The sequence below is a fragment of the Somniosus microcephalus genome, chromosome 14 (assembly GCF_052327205.1).
Source record: "Somniosus microcephalus isolate GS21.2 chromosome 14, FLI_Smic_1.0, whole genome shotgun sequence".
Classification (NCBI taxonomy): domain Eukaryota; kingdom Metazoa; phylum Chordata; class Chondrichthyes; order Squaliformes; family Somniosidae; genus Somniosus; species Somniosus microcephalus.
The window spans coordinates 81,744,831-81,763,262 of NC_141000.1; the positions used below are offsets into that span (position 1 = coordinate 81,744,831).

Genomic DNA, 18,432 nt, shown 5'->3' on the forward strand with positions numbered 1-18,432 from the left:
AGCCGGGCGCAGCGCGATCTGCGCCTCTCCCCAGCTTCACTCACGATTTAGCGGCGGCGCAAAGTCTTTGCGCGTGCTCAGCTACGCGCGCAGATCCTGACGTCATTTCCTCGTGCAACGCCCTTTGTGCGCCCCAAACCGGAAATTCAGTGGCGACGCCCTATTGTGTGCCTGGCGCCCCTAGCGACTGGTAGAGGGGAACGGTTCTCAGTCGATGCGGGGCGCGGGGGGCGCAAATTAAAGGGCACACCTCCTGCAGTAGAAAAGGCTGCCATTTGGCAGCACTCCTTCTTTTTGAGAGACGGATCTTTGCAGAGAGACAAAGGTAGAGAGCTTTCTGCTTTGGCTCAACACTCGGACAGGTACTTGTGGCTTCAGGCCACAGCTTTCCACTTGTCTTTGCCTTCAGTGTCATATCATTGTTTGCAAACATATAATGGGGGCTGCAATGGGTGCAAACGCTGGCCTTCTCCATTGCATCCAAAGGGCTCACAGACGCCGTGAGAGAGTGGCAGTCCTGGCTAGACGGAGAGGGGGCAACAGGCGTCGGGAAAGGAGGCCTTACCCACCCAGGGTATACCGCCAGTAGTTCTCCTATCTGAACATGTCTGACGAGCAGTGTGTTCGGAGGCTGCAATTCCGAAGGGCGGTGGTCACTGAGATCTGCCACCTGCTTGGCGGAGATCTGCAGCCACATCTGAGGAGCAGGACGTCTCTGTCGGTGGCAGTGAAGGTGACGGTGGCTCTCAACTTCTATGCCACCGGCTCCTTCCAATCCGCTACTGGGGACATTTCCAACATCTCCCAGTTCGCCGTGCATTGCTGCATCCGCCAGGTGACCAATGCCCTTTTCAGAAGGAGACGTCAGTTCATCTTCTTCTCCATGGCCCTTGTCAAGCAGCAACAGCGTGCAATGGGCTTTGCAGCATTCGCGGGCTTCCCCATGGTGCAGGGCGCCATTGACTGCACGCATGTGGCTTTGTGGGCACCTCTGGAGAATGCCGAGGATTACCGCAACCGGAAGGGCTACCATTCGCTCAACGTTCAGCTGGTGTGTGACCACAGGCAGCTCATCCTAGCTGTCAATGCCCGCTTTCCAGGCAGCAGCCACGATGCCTTCATCCTGCGCCAGACTTCTGTGGCAGACATGTTCCAGGCCCAGCCTCACCCACGAGGATGGCTTCTCGGGGACAAAGGCTACCCTTTGTGTACCTGGCTGATGACCCCGCTCCGTGCGCCCAGCACCCCTGCTGAAGAGGGATACAATGACAGCCATCAAGCAACCAGGAACATCATTGAGCAAACAATCGGCATCCTGAAGCAACGGTTCCGCTGTCTGGATCGTTCCGGTGGAGCCCTACAATATTCGCCGGAGCGAGTCTCCCATTTCGTGGTCGTGTGCTGCATGCTGCACAACCTGGCTATCCGCAGGACTCAGCCACTGCCACCAGAGATTGGAGGACCACCTGAGGAGGGGGAGGAGGAGGAGGACCAGCACAGGAGGGAGGCAGAAAGTGCAAGGGCCGACCGTCGGCGGCTTATTGAATGTCGGTTCTAGGCCCCCTCTCAGGGAATGGCTTGTGCCAATGTCAGCAGATGAATGTAGCCGCTCCACAAGTGCTCAGCCGAGCAGGGCAACCAGGACTTGCAAAAAAAAGCATGCACAGTGCGATTTAAGAACATTTATTTATTGGAAACCTCTGCCCTTCCCACATTACAAACTCATGGAGAGAAGCCCCCTCCAAAAACACAAAACGAACAGTCTCGGCCTTACAAAACAAAGAAAGACACCAGTCTCGGCCTTACAAAACAAAGAAAGACACCAGTCTCTGCCTTACAAAACAAAGAAAGACACCATTGTCGGCCTTACAAAAACACAACTACACCAGTCTCGGCCTTTCAACAAACACAAAGCATTTGGCCAGACCTTCTACTTTTTGCCCTGCGAGGGCGATGCCTTTCGCATCCTTGCCTGGCCCCTGCCCGCCCTGCAGCTCCTCCTCAATGGGACCCCAGTGGCTGCAGCAAGGCTGGGGGAAGGCTGCTGAGGGTCAGATGGCGAGACGGCAGATGCCCTTGGGGGTCGGCCTGCACCAGCTCTGGCCCTGGAGGGGCCGGCTGCTGACTGCTCCAACTCTGCTTGGGCGGCAGCAGTCTGTCCAGCGGCTCGTGGCAGCTGCAATGGCGGAGTGGCAGTGTCGGCTGCAGGAATGGTGCCAACCTGACAGATCGCAGGTACTCCCTGGTCGCCTGAGACATTGGCACTCGCACGGCCAGCACTGCAGCATGCGCAGCAAACAGCTGAAGAACAGACTGCTGGGCTGCTGCTGCGCGGCGAGTGCCCTGGCGATGCCTGGCCGATCCAGCGAGGGTGGCAGCAGTTAGTGCCCGTGTGGCCCTGGTCTGTGTCCGCATGACACCAGCCAGTGAATGAACGGCACGACTGAGCACTTGGCTCTAAGCCGCCTGTGCTGCCGCGAAGTCCTGCAGACTCCTGGCCTGTGCTGCACTGAATTGTTCCAGACTCCTGGCCTGTGCTGCACTGAATTGTTGCAGACTCCTGGCCTGTGCTGATCCGAATTCCTGCACACTCCTTGACAGAGACTCAATGGAGTCAGGCATCCTTGCCACTGCAGCCATGAGCTCAGTGTGCCTGCGCTCAGCCTGGACGGCCATTTCCTCCAGGAGCCGCACCTCCTCTGCGCTCACCGTCGCAGGACTGGAGGCCGCACTCACCCTCTGGGGAGAAGTCTGCCGAGCTTCCCCACCCCTCCCGCGTTGCTGCAGGCCGCTGGGCCCCGGAGCTTCACTCTCCTCCGACCCTTCCCCCCGGCTCCCCTCCAGGGAAGACGTGTCCCCTTCATCGCCATGGGCTGGCGCGGCTGAGGGTGGCACTGATGGGCCGGCTTCCTCTTCCTCGAATTCGGAATCGCTGACAGTGGCAGCTTGAGGGCCCGCCTCCTCACCTGACGATTCACCATCTGAAAGCAGGGAGGCACAAGAGTAGCTTTAGAGTGAGGACAGGGCGGCAGCGAGGGAGGCATGAGTGCTGCCATGCACTGTATTGGTCGGACAGTGGCAAAGGATGCTGATCTGAGGCGCAAGTGGAAAGAGAGAGGTCAAAAAGGTGATGCCCTTACCATTGGTGCCCAGAACAGGGTCGGCATCTCCACTGGCGACGGGGCCAATCAGCCGGCCTGCCATAATGCGCTCCACACGCTGGTCGAGGTCGGAGAGCTCTTTGACGTCAGGACAGCCTCCCCCGGTCTCACGTAGCTTCCTACGGTTGTGCGCCACCTTGGCCTGCAAGAGAAAGGACGGCCTCTAAGTACAGTGTGAAGCCCTGATCTTGTCTGCACTGCCTCCCATGGTGGACTGGCCCTGACAGTGTGAAGCCCTGATCTTGTCTGCACTGCCTCCCATGGTGGACTGGCCCTGACAGTGTGAAGCCCTGATCTTGTCTGCACTGCCTCCCATGGTCGAATAGCTTGAACAGTGTGTAAAGTGCTGAATGTGCAAGTGATTTTCATGACAGTCCCATAGCTGCTGGATGAGGGCTGGCCTTTAGGGCTTTCAGGTCCCTTTGCCCATAAACTGAGGTGCACATGCAGGGATGAGGAGGACACTGGAAAGGGTACTCACCCTGACAACCCGAGTGAGGTCGTTGAACTTTTTCCGGCATTGCACAGGAGTCCTGGCAACCACGCTGTTGGAAGTCACCCTGTTTGAGACCTCCCTCCAGGCTTTCCGGTAGGCGCTGGGCAGCGGCCTCCTGCCACCTTCTGGGAACAGAACATGGCGCCTGCGCTCCACTCCGCCAACCAGCACCCTCAGGTCACCCTCGCTGAAGCGCTGCGCTCTTTCCCTGGCCTTCTCCATAGCCCTGGGCATTGCGCAGATGAAGCAGAAGTGGTCAGGCCTAGCTTGAGGGCTGCAGTGTGCAGGGCGTGGCAGGCAAACAAATCCACCCTCCCCCTTTAAGAGCTGACCGGCGCCAGAGTGTCTGCCGTCAATCAACAACTCGCCGCACCTGCGCTGTGCCCGGCCTCGGGGGTATCGCTCAGGACCGCCGGCTTAGCGCCTAAAGATAGTCGTGCATCGCCTGTTTTAGCGCAGCAGCAACCTCTTGGGGCGATGCGACTGAATATCGGCGAAGGTGGCGCGAACTTGTGCCAGGCGCAAACTTTAGCGGCCGCCCGACTTTAGCGCCCCGAACGTGGCTATACTGAATTTCTAGGCCTGAGTGTCTCCGCTTCCACCACTTCCGTCGGCAGCGAGTTCCAAGTCCTCACCACTCGCTGCGTAAAAAAGTTTTTCCTCACTTCCCCCCGTATTGCTTGCCCAAAACCTTAAATCTGTGTCCCCTAGTCCTTGTACCATTAACTGGTGGGAACAGCCTTTCCCCGTCTAGCCTATCCAAACCCATCATAATTTTGTACACCTCTATCAAATCATCCCTCAACCTCCTTTGCTCAATGAAAACAAATCCAGCTTCTCCAACTTGTCCTTGTAGCTAAGATTCCCCCATCCCTGGAACCATTCTGGTAAATCTCCTCTGCACCCTCTCAAGTGCCTTCACATCCTTCCTAAAGTGTGGTGACCAGAACTGGACGCAATACTCTAGTTGTGGCCTAACCAGTGCTTTCTAAAGGTTCAGCATAACTTCTCTACTTTTGTACTCAATACCTCTATTTATGAAGCCCAAGATCCCATATGCTTTTCTAACCACTCTCTCAATATGTCCCACCACCTTCAGGGACCGATGCACATTGACTCCCAGGTCCCTCTGTCCCTGCACACTCTTTAAAACTATGCTATTAAGTCTATTTCGCTTCTCCCTGTTCCTTCTGCCAAAATGCATCACCTCACATTTCTCTGTATTAAATTCCATCTGCCACTTGTCTGCCCATTCTGCTAGCCTTTCTATGTCCTGTTGCAGTCGATTGTTATCATCCTCACTGTTTGCCACACCCCCAAGTTTGGTGTCATTGGCAAATTTAGAAATTCTACTTTGTATTCCAATATCTAGGTCATTTCTATATATCAAAAAAAGCAGTGGCCCCAACACTGGCCCTTGGGGAACACCACTGTCTATCATCCTCCAGTCTGAAAAACAGCCATTTACCACAACTCGCTGTTTTCTGTCCTTAAGCCAATTCCTTATCCAAACTGCCACTGACCCACCTATTCCATGAGACTCAATTTTTTAATCAGCCTTCTATGTGGTACTTTGTCAAATGCCTTCCTAAAATCCATGTAGACAACATCCATTGCATTCCATTAATCAATCCTCCCTGTTACTTCATCAAAAAATTCAATTAGATTAGTCAAACACGATCTGCCTTTTACAAATCCGTGTTGGCTCTCCTTAATTAGCTAAAACCTCTCCAAGTGCCTGTTAATTTTTTCCTTGATTATTGTTTCTAAAACTTTACCCAGCACTGATGTTAAACTGTAGTTACTAGGATTGTCCTTACACCCTTTCTTGAACAATGGTGTCACATTTGCCACTTTCCAATCCTCAGGCACCTCCCCCGTATCTAGGGAAGATTGGAAAATTATGGCAAGCCCTTCCGCTATCTCCTCCCCAATTCCCTTAGCAACCTGGGATGCAAGCCATATGGACCAGGCGACTTATCCACTCTAAGCATACCCAGCCTTTCTAGTACATCCTGTCTATCAATTTTCACCCCTTCCATTGCTTCTATCTTTTCCACTTCTACTGATATTTTGTCAGCATCCACCTCCTTAGTAAACACCGATACAAAGTACTCATTGAGTATTCTAGCCTTGCCCTGCACCTTTAAGCATATATCACCTCCTTTGTCCCTAATAGACTAATTAGCTTGTTAAACTCTTGCACTGTCCCTGTGTATAATTGGAGTCCCGGTACTGTGCCGAAACTCTCTGGATTTATGTAAGTAGAGGAAGAGATTATGCACCATATCGAACAAGCAGAATCGCTAACTGTATGAAATTCTTAGTTGCTTGGTTTGAAGTCTCTTAACTATTTGTGTCTGTGTCAGACTTCTTCTTCAAAATAGTGTCATTGGATCTTTTATGTCCACCTGGTTTAACATCTCATCTGAAAGATGACACCTCCGACAGTGCAGCACTCCCTCAGTAGTGCACTGAAGTGTCAGCCTAGATCATGTGCTCAAGTCCCTGGTGTGGGACTTGAACTCCTGACTCGGAGCCAACAGTGCTGCGACTGAGCCAAACCTACATCTCTGGAGGTGAGAGGAGTGATATAACAGGACTATTTCTGAAATGTTTTAAGACTTGTAGGCCTAGAAATTCAGTATCGCGACGTTTGGGGCGCTATAGTCAAGCGTGCGCTAAATTTAGCGCCCGGCGCAAATTATCGCCACCTTCAGCGAAATTGACTTGCTTCGCCCCAAGAGGTTCTTGGTGCGCTAAAGCAGGCGCTGCACGACTATCCTAAGGCGCTAAGCTGGAGAGGCGAGGCGCTACCACCGAGGGCGGGCGCAGCGCAGGTGTGGCCAGTTAGTGATTGCAGGCAGACACGCTGGCGCCGGTCACCTCTTAAAGGGGGAGGGTCGATTTGGCTTGCAGCCACGCCCTGCACATTGGAGCCCTGATTCTCGGCCTGGACAGACCTGCTGCGACATTGTTGTAAAGTCCGCGCCTCAATAATGCACGGACTTCGGGAGAACAATTTAACAGGTACTTTACTGAACAGGAGGGTAACGTCAGACTGAAATACAGAAGCCTGCTAGGGCCTTTTATACAGGGGTGGTCACTGCCGGTACTGCAGTCTAAAACCAGTTCTTCCCTTAAAGGTACATACACAACAATTCCTCCCCTTTTAGATAAACAGTACATAACATTCATTTAACAACTAAATAATAACTAATTACAATTTTCTGGGTACTATATACATCAACTGAAATAATCATTTATAAGTTCAGTCTTTGAGGAGGCTTCCTGATCCGGACTGGATAATGCCTTTCTCGAGTATCCTGTTCTTGCGGTGGAGTCAATTCTGGTTCATTGTCATTGGTTGGTTCGTCAGCTTCCAATACCACTGCTTCTGAGGTAGACGCAATCTGTACTTCGGGTTGATTACCAGGTGCACCTGCTCGTGGTATGGGTTTGGCTTGTTCCTGTGACTCTAGAATCTGGTCAGCATGGCGTCTCACGATGCTCTCTCCAACGTCCACTGTGTACATTAGTGGTCCCTGTTGTGTGCATATTGTTCCTGGCTGCCATTTTTCTGTTCGGTAGTCGCGGGCCAAGACTGGTTGCCCTATCTTGAAGCTCCTGGTTGGCTTCTCATTTATGTGCTGGAACTGCTTATCCTCAACATCTCGTCTTATGTTTGGTTTGAGCAAATCCAGGCGACATCTTAGCCTTCGGTTGAAAAACAGTACGGCTGCAGCTTGGTTGGTGACTGCATGTGTCGCATTCCGGTAAGCAAACAAGAAATTATCCGCCTTGTGTTGTAGTGGTATGTCGTCATTATACATTGCCTTTATGGCCTTTTTAAAGGTCTGAACAAACCTCTCAGCCAATCCATTTGTGGCTGGATGATATGGGGCAGATGTGTAATGTTTCACCCCATTATTCCTCAGAAACCTCCAGAAATCCTCAGACATGAACTGTGGCCCATTGTCGGAGCAAATCTGTTCTGGCAACCCATTCCTGGCGAAGATGGTCCTTAGGACTGCAATACTTTTCTCCGTGGTGGTGGAGGACATTTTAATGACCTCTGGCCATTTCAAATGGGCGTCCACAGCGATTAGAAACATTGAGTCCATAAATGGACCAGCAAAATCAATGTGTACCCTTTGCCATGGAGATGAGGGCCACTCCCATGGATGTAGCGGGGCCTGTGGTGGAGTGTTTTGGATCTTCTGGCATCCTGTGCATCTCTTGGTCATATCCTCGATTTCTTTATCGATTCCCGGCCACCACACAAACGCCCTGGCTAGGCTCTTCATTTTTACCCCTCCCAGATGACCCTCATGAAGCTCATTGAGCACTCTATCTCTCAGCTTAGGTGGAATTACCACTCGGGATCCACACATCAAGGTCCCCCGGCACACTGACAGCTGTTCTCTCCTTGGCGAGAATGCTGGCAACAGTGAGTCGCCATATGCTGGCCATCCCTTCACCGTCAAATCATAGACCCGAGAGAGTGTCGGGTCATTTCGGGTTTCCTTCTCTATACTTGAGTTTGTAACAGGCAAACATTCGACTATGGTCGCATGGAATATCTCAACAGGGTCCACTGCAGGTGCTTCTTCTACCGTAGGCAACAGTAGGCGCGACAGCCCATCAGCGTTTCCATGCTGTTTCGTATCCTTGTACTCTATGTCGTACTGATGTGCCCCTAGAAAAAGTGACCATCTTTGCAGCCGTTGCACCGTCATCACCGGAACGCCCTTCTTTGGGTTAAAATTGGAGACCAGGGGCTGATGATCAGTCAGTAGGGTGAATTTCTGCCCGTGCAGATAGTGATTGAACTTCTTCACCCCCCACACCAGGCTGAGGGCCTCCCTGTCAATCTGGGCGTAGTTACGCTCGGCTGAGGTTAGCGAGCGCGACGCAAAGGCTATTAGCCTCTCTGAACCGTCAAGGAATTTGTGTGACAGCACCGCTCCAATGCCGTAAGGTGACGCATCACATGCCAACCGAATCGGTAGCGTTGGGTTGCAGTGGGCCAATACTTCTTTTGAAGTGATTAGGCATTTCCATTCCTGAAAGGCACGCTTACACTCATCACTCCATTTCCATGTTACTCCAGTTTGCAGCAGGGCGTTCAGTGGGTGCAGAATTGTAGATAAATTCGGCAAGAGCTTATGGTAGTAGTTCACCAACCCGAGGAACGACCTCAGTTGCGACACATTTTCTGGTGCTGGAGCCTTGACTACAGCCTCAATCTTGTCCGGCGACTTATGCAACCCTTCCTCATCAATCATGTGGCCACAATACGAGATTTGTCTCCTGAAGAACTCGCATTTGGGGCGGTTGGCTCGTAGCCCATATTCCTGTAATCTCGTGAGCACCTGCTCCAGGTTGGCAAGGTGTTCACTGTCATTTTCGCCCGTAACCAGGATGTCGTCCAAATAACACTGGGTCCCCGGGATCCCTTGCAAGACTTGTTCCATCGCCCGCTGCCAAATAGCCGGGGCTGATGCTACCCCGAATACCAGTCGATTGTACTGGTAAAGGCCTTTGTGAGTGTTTATCGTGAGGTATTTTCTAGATGCTTCTTCCACCTCCATTTGTAGATACGCTTGGGCCAGATCAATCTTTGTAAAACGTTTCCCTCCAGATAGTGAGGCGAAAATATCTTCTATCCGCGGAAGTGGATATTGTACTGTGTGCAGGACTGGGTTCACAGTCACCTTGAAGTCCCCACAGATGCGAACCTTCTTCAGCTCCCCAGGCGTGCTGCTCATTGCTTTCTTCATTACAGGAACGATGGGTGTGGCCCACTCGCTCCAGTCCACCTTGGACAGCACACCCGAACGCTCCAGACTCTCCAGTTCAGCTTCAACGGCTGGGCGGATCACGTATGGCACCGGTCTGGCCTTAAAACATTTTGGGTTTGCGTTATCTTCAATCTTTATGGTTGCCTTTACTCCTTTTAGAGTCCCAAGTCCTTGTTGGAACACCTCTTCCGCGTCAGATAGAATTTGACAGACGTCCAGGTGCGACGTCATCATCCTTTTTGTCAGTCACAGTTAGCGCCTGAATGGAATGCCAATCCAATTGTATTTTTCGGATCCATTCACGTCCCAATAATGGTGGTCCTCCATCTCATAGTATATACATATATAGTTTCTGTGTTTCCTTGCCGTTATATTTAACTGGCACCCTTATTTTTCCTCTGGTGTAGACCTTTTGCCCCGTGTATGTTTTCAATACAATGGACGTGTCCTTTAAGGGTATGTGTGAGAATAGCCGCTCATAGTCTCGTTGATTCATGACAGTTAGGGCTGATCCTGTGTCCAATTCCATCTTTACTGGGGACCCTGCTATCATGAGGGTGACCCAAATGGTTCGGTGATCCTCCTTTGCGATCACGTTGTGTAACTTTAAACAACTTAGTCTCCTGCTCCCGGAGTCCTTATCACTCTCCTGATCTTCTGAACTACTGTCTGTCAGTTTCTTTACTTTCTTGTACTGTTCCTTAGTAGTTCTTGTCGAGTTGGTTTTCTTTCCTGACCTGCAGACTCTTGCTATATGTCCCATTTTTCCGCATTGCCTGCATACTTTGTCCTTAAACCAGCAGTCCTTCTGCTCATGGGTTGTTCTGCCGCAGCGATAGCACTTTTCTGCTCCATACTCCATTTCGTTAGCGCTGTATTCTTGTGGTTTCTGTTGTATCTCCGCAGCTCCCCGTGCTGCTGCTTCGTAGGATACTGCCACACTGAAAGCCTGTTCTAGCATCAGGTCCTTTTTCGAAAGTAGTCGTTTCTGGGTTCCTTCACTCTGGAGCCCGCAGACAAACTTATCCCGTAAGGTGTCTGCCAGTCCTGCTCCGAACTGGCAGTGCTTCGATAACTTGCGTAGTTCTGTAAGATAGTCAGCATTGCTCTCATCTTTGTGCTGGTTTCTTTTATGGAACTTGAATCTTTCTGCTATCAGCAGCGGTGTAGGGTTTAGGTGTTCCTGTAAGATATTAACAATCTCCTCAAAACTTTTCTCCATTGGTTTAGCTGGGGTAATTAAATACCGCAATAGGCCGTACATACTCGCGCCCATCAAATTCAATAATACCGACGCCCTCTTTCCATCAGCCACCTCATTTGCCTTGCAGTACACTTCAATTCTTTCCACATACGTGGTCCAGTCTTCTACCTCGTTGTCGAAAGCAGTGATACTGCCACTTTTCGGCATCTTGGGTGATTTAATATGGCGCCTCCCGCGCTTTTTCTTCTTCCCCAATGGAATAAAATGGCGCCTCCCGCGCTTTTCCTTCTTCCCCAATGGGATAAAATGGCGCCTCCCGCGCTTTTCCTTCTTCCCCTTGCTGCCACGCTGCTCCTAGCGTTCTACAGGGTAATGGCGGCGACCCGCGGCTTCGGCGCGTCTCACTTTCCTTCCCCCCGTTTATTTTCTCTCCGCTGCCCGGTTCTTGAGCACCGACCGCGCCCTGTGCGCTCCACCCTCTCTCTCTCGTTTTCTTTTCCCGGCGACGCTGCGCGGCCCGTTTTGTAGAGCCGCTCGATCGAGCTTGAGCCCGCCGCAGTCCGGAAGGGTCAGCGCACTACCTGCTACCAGCACGATTTGCTGGAACACCTTAACTGGGGAGCCAAGCTCAGCTCTCCACAGCCTCTCCCGCAATTCTCCGAACACCGATGAACCCTTTGGGCGGTTGCCCGCGGTCGACGCCCGTTGCTCAGACTACGACCTCCAAAAAACCTCCTCTCAGGGTGAGATCCCCGTGAGATGATGCAACACTGCAGGTGAGTTCGAACTTACTCGTCGCCACTGTAAAGTCCGTGCCTCAATAATACACGGGCTTCGGGAGAACAGTTTAACAGGTACTTTGCTGAACAGGAGGGTACTCTTTTATTTGGACCCAAAAAACACCAATTCGACTGTAAATACTGAACAGGAGGATAACGTCAGACTGAAATACAGAAGCCTGCTAGGGTCTTTTATACAGGGGTGGTCACTGCCGGTACTGCAGTCTAAAACCAGTTCTTCCCTTAAAGGTACATACACAACAATTGTAATGCCTAGGAACATGGAGAGGGCCAGGGAGCGAGCGCAGCGGTTCAGTGAGGGGGCCCTGAAGGTTCTGGTTGGCACAGTGGAGCACAGGCGATCTATCCTGTTTCGGACAGTGGCAGGAGGACGCTGCCCAACGAATATCGAAAAGCTTGGAGGGAGGTGGCACACAGAGTGACCTCCAGCAGCATGGTACTTAGGACCCCTGTGCAATGCAGGAAGAAGTTCAACAACCTCACTCGGGTTGTCAGGGTGAAAACCCTTTCCAGTATCCTCTTCATCCCTGCATGTGCACCTCACTTTATGGCCAAGGGGTCCTGAAAGCCCCAATGCCCAGCCCTCATCCAATACCTATGGGCCTTTCATGAAACTCACATGCACATTCACCACTTTACACACTGTAAGGGCTATTCGACCATGGGAGGCAGTGCAGCCAAGATCAGGGCTTCACACTGTAAGGGCTATTCGACCATGGGAGGCAGTGCAGCCAAGATCAGGGCTTCACACTGTAAGGGCTATTCCACCATGGGAGGCAGTGCAGCCGAGATCAGGGCTTCACACTGTACTGAGAGCCCGTCCTTTCTCTTGCAGGGCAAGCTGGCGCACAATGGGAGGCAGCAGCAATGGACCGGGGGAGGCCGTCCTGAACTTAAAGACCTCAGCGATCTGGAGCAGTGAATGGAACGGATTATGGCAGGCCACATGATTGGCCCCGTCGCCACTGGAGATGCCGACCCCGTTCTGGACAGCAATGGTAAGGTCATCACCTTTTTGACCTCTCTCCTTCCACTTGTGCCTCACACCAGCATCCTTTGCCACTATCGAACCAATGCAGTGCATTGCAGCACTCATGCCTCCCTCGCTGCCGCCCTGTCCTCACACTAAAGCAACTCTTGTACCTCCCTGCTTTCAGATGCTGATTCACCAGGTGAGGAGGCGGGCCCTCAAGCTGCCACTGTGAGTGATTCTGAAGGCGAGGAGGAGGAAGAGGAAGCCGGACCATCAGTGCCACCCTCAGCCAAGGCAGCCCATGGCCATAATGGGGACACGTCTTCCCTGGAGGGGAGCAGGGGGGAAGGGTCTGAGGAGGGTGAAGCTCCGGGGCCCAGCGGGCTGCAGCAACGTGGGGGGCGGTAGGGAAACTCGGCGGCCTTCTCCCCGGAGGGAGAGTCTGGCCTCCAGTCCTGCTACAGTGAGCGCAGAGGAGGTGCGGCTCCTCGCTGAAATGGGCGCCCAGGCTGCTCATGGCTGCAGTGGCAAGGATGCCTGCCTCCATAGAGTCACTGGCAAGGAGTGTACAGGAATTCGGGGCAGCACAGGCAAGGAGTTTGCAGGACTTCGGTGCAGCACAGGCGGCTTCCACGCAAGTGCTTAGTCGTGCCATGCAGTCACTGGCTGGTCTGATGCAGACACAGATTAGGGCCACATGAGCACTGACTGCTGCCACCCTCGCTGGATCGGGCAGGATTCGCCGGGGCCCTCGCCGCGCCACAGCAGGCCAGCAGTCTGTGCTTCAGCAGATTGCTGCGCATGCTTCAGTGCTGCCCCATGCGAGTGCCAGTGTGTCGTCCGACCAGGGAGTGCCTGTGCTCTGTCAGGATGGCAGCATTCCTGCTGCCAACACTGTCACTCCTCCACTGCAGCTGCCACCACCCGTAGGACAGACTGCTACCGCCCATGCAGAGTTGGAGCAGTCAGCAGCCGGGCCCTCCAGGCCCAGAGCTGGTCCAGGCCGTCCACCAAGGGCATCTGCCGACTCACTATCTGACACTCAGCAGCCTTCCCCCAGCCTTGCTGCAGCCACTGGAGTCCCATTGCGGAGGAGCTGCAGGGTGGGAAGGGGCCAATCTCGCAAGTGAGGCAGATCACCCTCGCAGGCCAAAAAGTAGGAGGTGTGGCAAAATGCTGTGATTTTTTTTAGTGAAGGCCGAGGATCATGGTAATTTTTGGTTAACTCTTTTGTTCATTGTCTCCAGGTTGTGAGTGCCAGTTATGTGTCTGACTTTTTTTGGGGGTTTCTCTGTATTTGTTTGTCATGCGGGAAGGGCACAGAGTTTGTTAAATAAATAAATTGTCTTTATTCAGATTGTGCATGTTTGCTCTTTGAACTATTTGTTGCCTTGACCGGCTCAGGGTTTACGGAACGGTTCCATTCATGTTCTTTCAATGGCACAAGCCATTCCCTCAAAGGGGGCCTAGAACCGACTTGCAATAAGCCGCTGACGGACGGCCCTTGCACTTTGTGCCTCCCTCCCGTCTTGGTGCTCCTCCTCCTCTGGTGGTCCTCCAATGTCTGCTGGCAGTGGCTGAGTCCTGAGGATAGCCAGGTTGTGCAGCATGCAGCACACTACAACGAAATGGGAGACTCGCTCAGGCGAGTACTGAAGGGCTCCCCCGGAATGGTCCAGACAGCGGAACCATTGCTTTAGCACGCCGATTGTGTGCTCAATGATGTTCCTGGTCGCTTGATGGCTCTCATTATATCGTTCTTCAGCAGGGGTGCCGGGCGCACGGAGCGGGGTCATCAGCCAGGTGCACAAAGGATAGCCCTTGTCCCCGAGAAGCCAACCTCCTGGGTGAGCCGGGGCTTCGAAAAGGTCTGCCACAGAAGTCTGGCGCAGGATGAAGGTGTCGTGGCTGCTGCCTGGAAAGCGGGCATTGACAGCTAGAATCAGCTGTCTATGGTTACACACCAACTGCACATTCAATGAATGGAACCCCTTCCGGTTGCGGAAATCCTCGGCATTCTCTAGAGGCGCCCACAAAGCCACATGCGTGCAATCAATGGCGTCCTGGACCATGGGGAAGCCCGCTATTCTTGCAAATCCCATTGCGCGCTCCTGCTGCTTGTCCAGGTTGATGGGGAAGGAAATGTACTGACGTCTCCTTTTGAAGAGGGCATTCGTGACTTGGTGGCTGCAGCAATGCACCACGAACTGGGAGACATTGGCAATGTCCCCAGTAGCGGATTGGAAGGAGCCGGTGGCAGAGAAGTTGAGAGCCACTGTCACCTTCACTGCCACCGACAGAGACGTCCTGCTCCTCAGCTGAGGCTGCAGATCTGTCTGAAGCAGGTGGCAGAGCTCAGTGACCACCTCCCTTCTGAATCGAAGCCTCCGAATGCACTGCTCCTCAGACATGTTGAGGTAGGAGAAGTGCTGGCGATATACCCTGGGAGGTAAGGCCTCCTGTGTCGACGCCTGTTGGCCTTCCTCCGCCTGGCCATGATTGGCACTCTCTCTCGGCGTCTCTGAGCCCTCTCAATGCAATGGAGAAATCCAACGTTTCCACCCATTGCAGCCCCCATAATATGTGGCCACTCAAGGCTATGGCACTGAAAAATCAATCCAACTGCAAAGTTCTGGGCTGAAGCCAGAAGTACCTGTGCGAGCGCTGACTCAATGCAGAAAGCTCTCTCCCTTTGTCTCTCTGCAAATCTCTCTCTCTCACACAGGAGTGGTCCAAAAATGGCTACCACTAAGAAGCCAGGAAGAGCCCCCTTTAAATAGCGCCCCCCCAGCCCCACAGCGACTGAGAACCGTTCCAGTCAACCAGTTGCTGGGAGCGCCAGGCGGAAAGAAGGGGGGCGCCACTGAAGTTCCGGTTCGGGGCGCACCAAGGGCGTTGCACCATGAAATGACGTAAGGATCTGCGCGCGCAGCTGAGCGGGCGTTGTGGTTTTGCGCCGCCGCTAAATGTCCGCTCAATTTCGCGAGAGGTGCAGATCGCGCCGCGCCCGGGCGCTAGCCGCTTCGCGCCCCACTTATCGCCCTCTTAAGGCACTAGCGGCTGGCGCTAACAACTGAATTTCTCCCCCTTGTATACATTGAGTTTACGAGCACTATGGACCTTCAGCTGTCACTCGAGAGAGAGAGAGAAGGCTATGTACTATCCAGCCTGAGCTGCATTTCAAGACACATTCCCTAGTGTTTTAATCCATTCTGCAATACAGTCAGCAAACACTTCAACCTTTCTTACCAGCCAAAGCCATTGATAAACGAAATTCATCATTCAAAATCTGCAAAATCTCTTTGACTCCGTCTTCTCCCTGAGGATAAAATCATACACATTTATGTTTTAAAATGGATTTTTGTCAAAATTTTGTAATTTAAAATTTTACATCCACCAGTTATGTAAAAACACAATTTTAGGCTTGAGTGTACTACAAGGCCTTAATGTACAAAAGCTATGCCATTTGCCTGCATCAATTATTTAAAGAATTCCTGATATTGCACAGTGCAATATCACTGAGTCGGCCATATAATTCCTGCTCTTTATGACAGTTTTGCTGGCCAAAATAAGCAAAAGGAAAATGTTCATAGAAATGTAAAAATTCCTACGGTTGTTATATTGCAGAATAACACACAGCCTGCAGCCTGTTGAAATCCACGAGCATATCTTGGGGTTGAGATAGCTTTAATAAACCACTTCAGTTTCACTCTTCAGTTTTAGGATGTTAGTTCAACCCCTCAATTTGTTATTGTTTAGGTTGGTACAGTTATTTAATGCAGGTTTGAAAAAGTTTTTTTTTTTTAAAGCTGTCTGTCCAGAGCAGGATATTTGACTCCATCAGAGGGCCATCTTGCCTTACATTCAGCAGATCGAGGTCCTCCATAGTTTCTATTTACATTTTCAAGTCTGTAACAGACTCATCTTGTCTCTGGGTTGTTTTTACATGTACAGGTTGTTAGCCTGACTCACAGCCCCCTACCAAGAGGATGGGTGGACCACCTTTAGTCTGGCCCCTACCTTTCGATCTGTCTGGCTTGGGTGGTCCTAACAGGATTAATACTCCTACCAGCATAGCTCTCAGGGTCATAGGAGTACGCAAGCCTTTCCAACACAACAAGGTGCAGTCCCCAGGGAAGACCATTTCTCCAGCCAATCTACTGTGAAAGTTACAGAAATAGGTTGGGAGAACCCTTCTAGAAATTCCAGGTGCTGGTACTTTCAGAAATCTTTATTAGCTAGAAATTTCTCCACGCATTAGTGATGCATTTTGGTAGGAAGAACGAGGAGAGGCAATATAAACTAAAGGGTACAATCCTAAAGTGGGTGCATGAACAGAGAGATCTGAGGGTATACATGCACAAATCATTGAAGATGGCAGGGCAGGTTGAGAAAGCGGTTAAAGCATACGGGATCCTGGGCTTCATAAATAGAGGCATAGAATACAAAAGCAAAGAAGTTATGATGAACCTTCATAAAACACAGGTTCGTCCTTAACTGGAGTATTGTGTCCAATTCTGGGCGCCGCACTTTAGAAAGGATGTGAAGGCCTTAGAGAGGATGCAGAAAAGATTTACAAGAATGGTTCCAGGGATGAGGGACTTCAGTTACGTGAATAAACGGGAGAAGCTGGGGTTGTTCTCCTTAGAGCAGAGAAGGTTGAGAGGAGATTTGATAGAGGTGTTCAAAATCATGAGGGGTCTGGACAGAGTAGATAGTGAGAAACTGTTCCCGTTGGCAGAAGGGTCGCGAACCAGAGGACAAAGATTTAAGGTGATTGACAGAAGAACCAAAGGTGACATGAGGAAAAACTTTTTTATGCAGTGAGTAGTTAGGATCTGGAATGCACTGCCTGAAAGGGTGGTGGAGGCAGATTCAATCGTGGCTTTCAAAAGGGATTTGGATAAGTACCTGAAGGAAATTTTTTTGCTGGGCTATGGGGAAAGGGCGGGGGAGTGGGACTAGCTGAAGTGCTCTTGCAGAGAGCTGGCACGGGCTCGATGGGCTGAATGGCTTCCCTCTGTGCTGTAACCATTCTATGATTCTATGATTTATTGCATATATCCCATGGCAACATCATAGTTGTGTATGTGACTTTATCCATGAGATAAATGGAGTCACTTCTAGCCATAGATGATCTATTTCACCTCAGAGGAAGTATATTTGTACTAGCCGAAGACCGAGCAGCATTTGTGTAATTGCTTTGGAAATTTCCACTGTCCCTTTTGTCCAACTTTTTCAACAGATTTAATAGGAGTTTGAAAGTATCCTACAAGACTGGGAACTGAATATTACAGTATAATACTAGTTAATCTCCCACGGTGTTGTTCACACAGTCAGAGGAAGTGGATGTGTTGTGACATTACTTTTGGTAAATGAGATGACATGGTTTGTGGGAGGGGTTTATTGGGGTTTGAAGGCAATGCCGAGTTGCGCAGGTAGGGAGTCACTGGAAGGAAAGTATTGAGAATTTGTAAGAGATAGTTGATACTGAGGCTTCAGCGACAGTGAGTAACTGAGAGGGTGGAGGAAGTAATGGAGCAGTGAGTTTTGGGGGTACTGAAGCAGTAAGGAGTTGAAGTGGGTAGAGTGGGACAGTTAGTATTTGGGTTGGTGAGTGGCGGAATGGGGAGTAATCAGAGGCTAGTGGGGGTAGTGACATGCGGAATGAGTAATGGGCAGGGTGGTGGTGAACATTTGGGGGTAGTTGGGGGTAATGAAGGGTAGTGGAGATTGGAGAGGAAAGGAGATTAGGAATATTTGGAAGCAAAATAAAGGAATGAAAGGAGATACAGAGGAGAGGTTTGAGGTCACTGAGTGGCAGATGTACAACTCATGATCAAAACACAATAGAGCTGAAAACCTATGATGAATCCCTTACTTTCTGCTGCATGACTACCCGCTCCCCCTTGTAAAACACTCTGACATATTGCTTTAAATAAGCAGTGCCTTATAAACCGAAGTTGTTGTCATTGGGTACAAAAACAAAAGAAT

At 51.3% G+C, this 18,432-nt stretch overlaps 1 protein-coding gene across 2 annotated transcripts in view; it reads right to left on the reverse strand.

Moving 5' to 3' along the window:
• hao2 (hydroxyacid oxidase 2 (long chain)) overlaps nucleotides 1-18,432 on the reverse strand; it is a 70,943-nt gene that overhangs the window by 10,125 nt on the left and 42,386 nt on the right. For both annotated transcript variants that reach the window (XM_086006800.1, XM_086006801.1), the window contains exon 7: nucleotides 15,688-15,757. In XM_086006800.1, coding sequence (XP_085862926.1) covers nucleotides 15,688-15,757 — 70 coding nt within the window. The remainder of the gene's footprint in view (nucleotides 1-15,687; nucleotides 15,758-18,432) is intronic.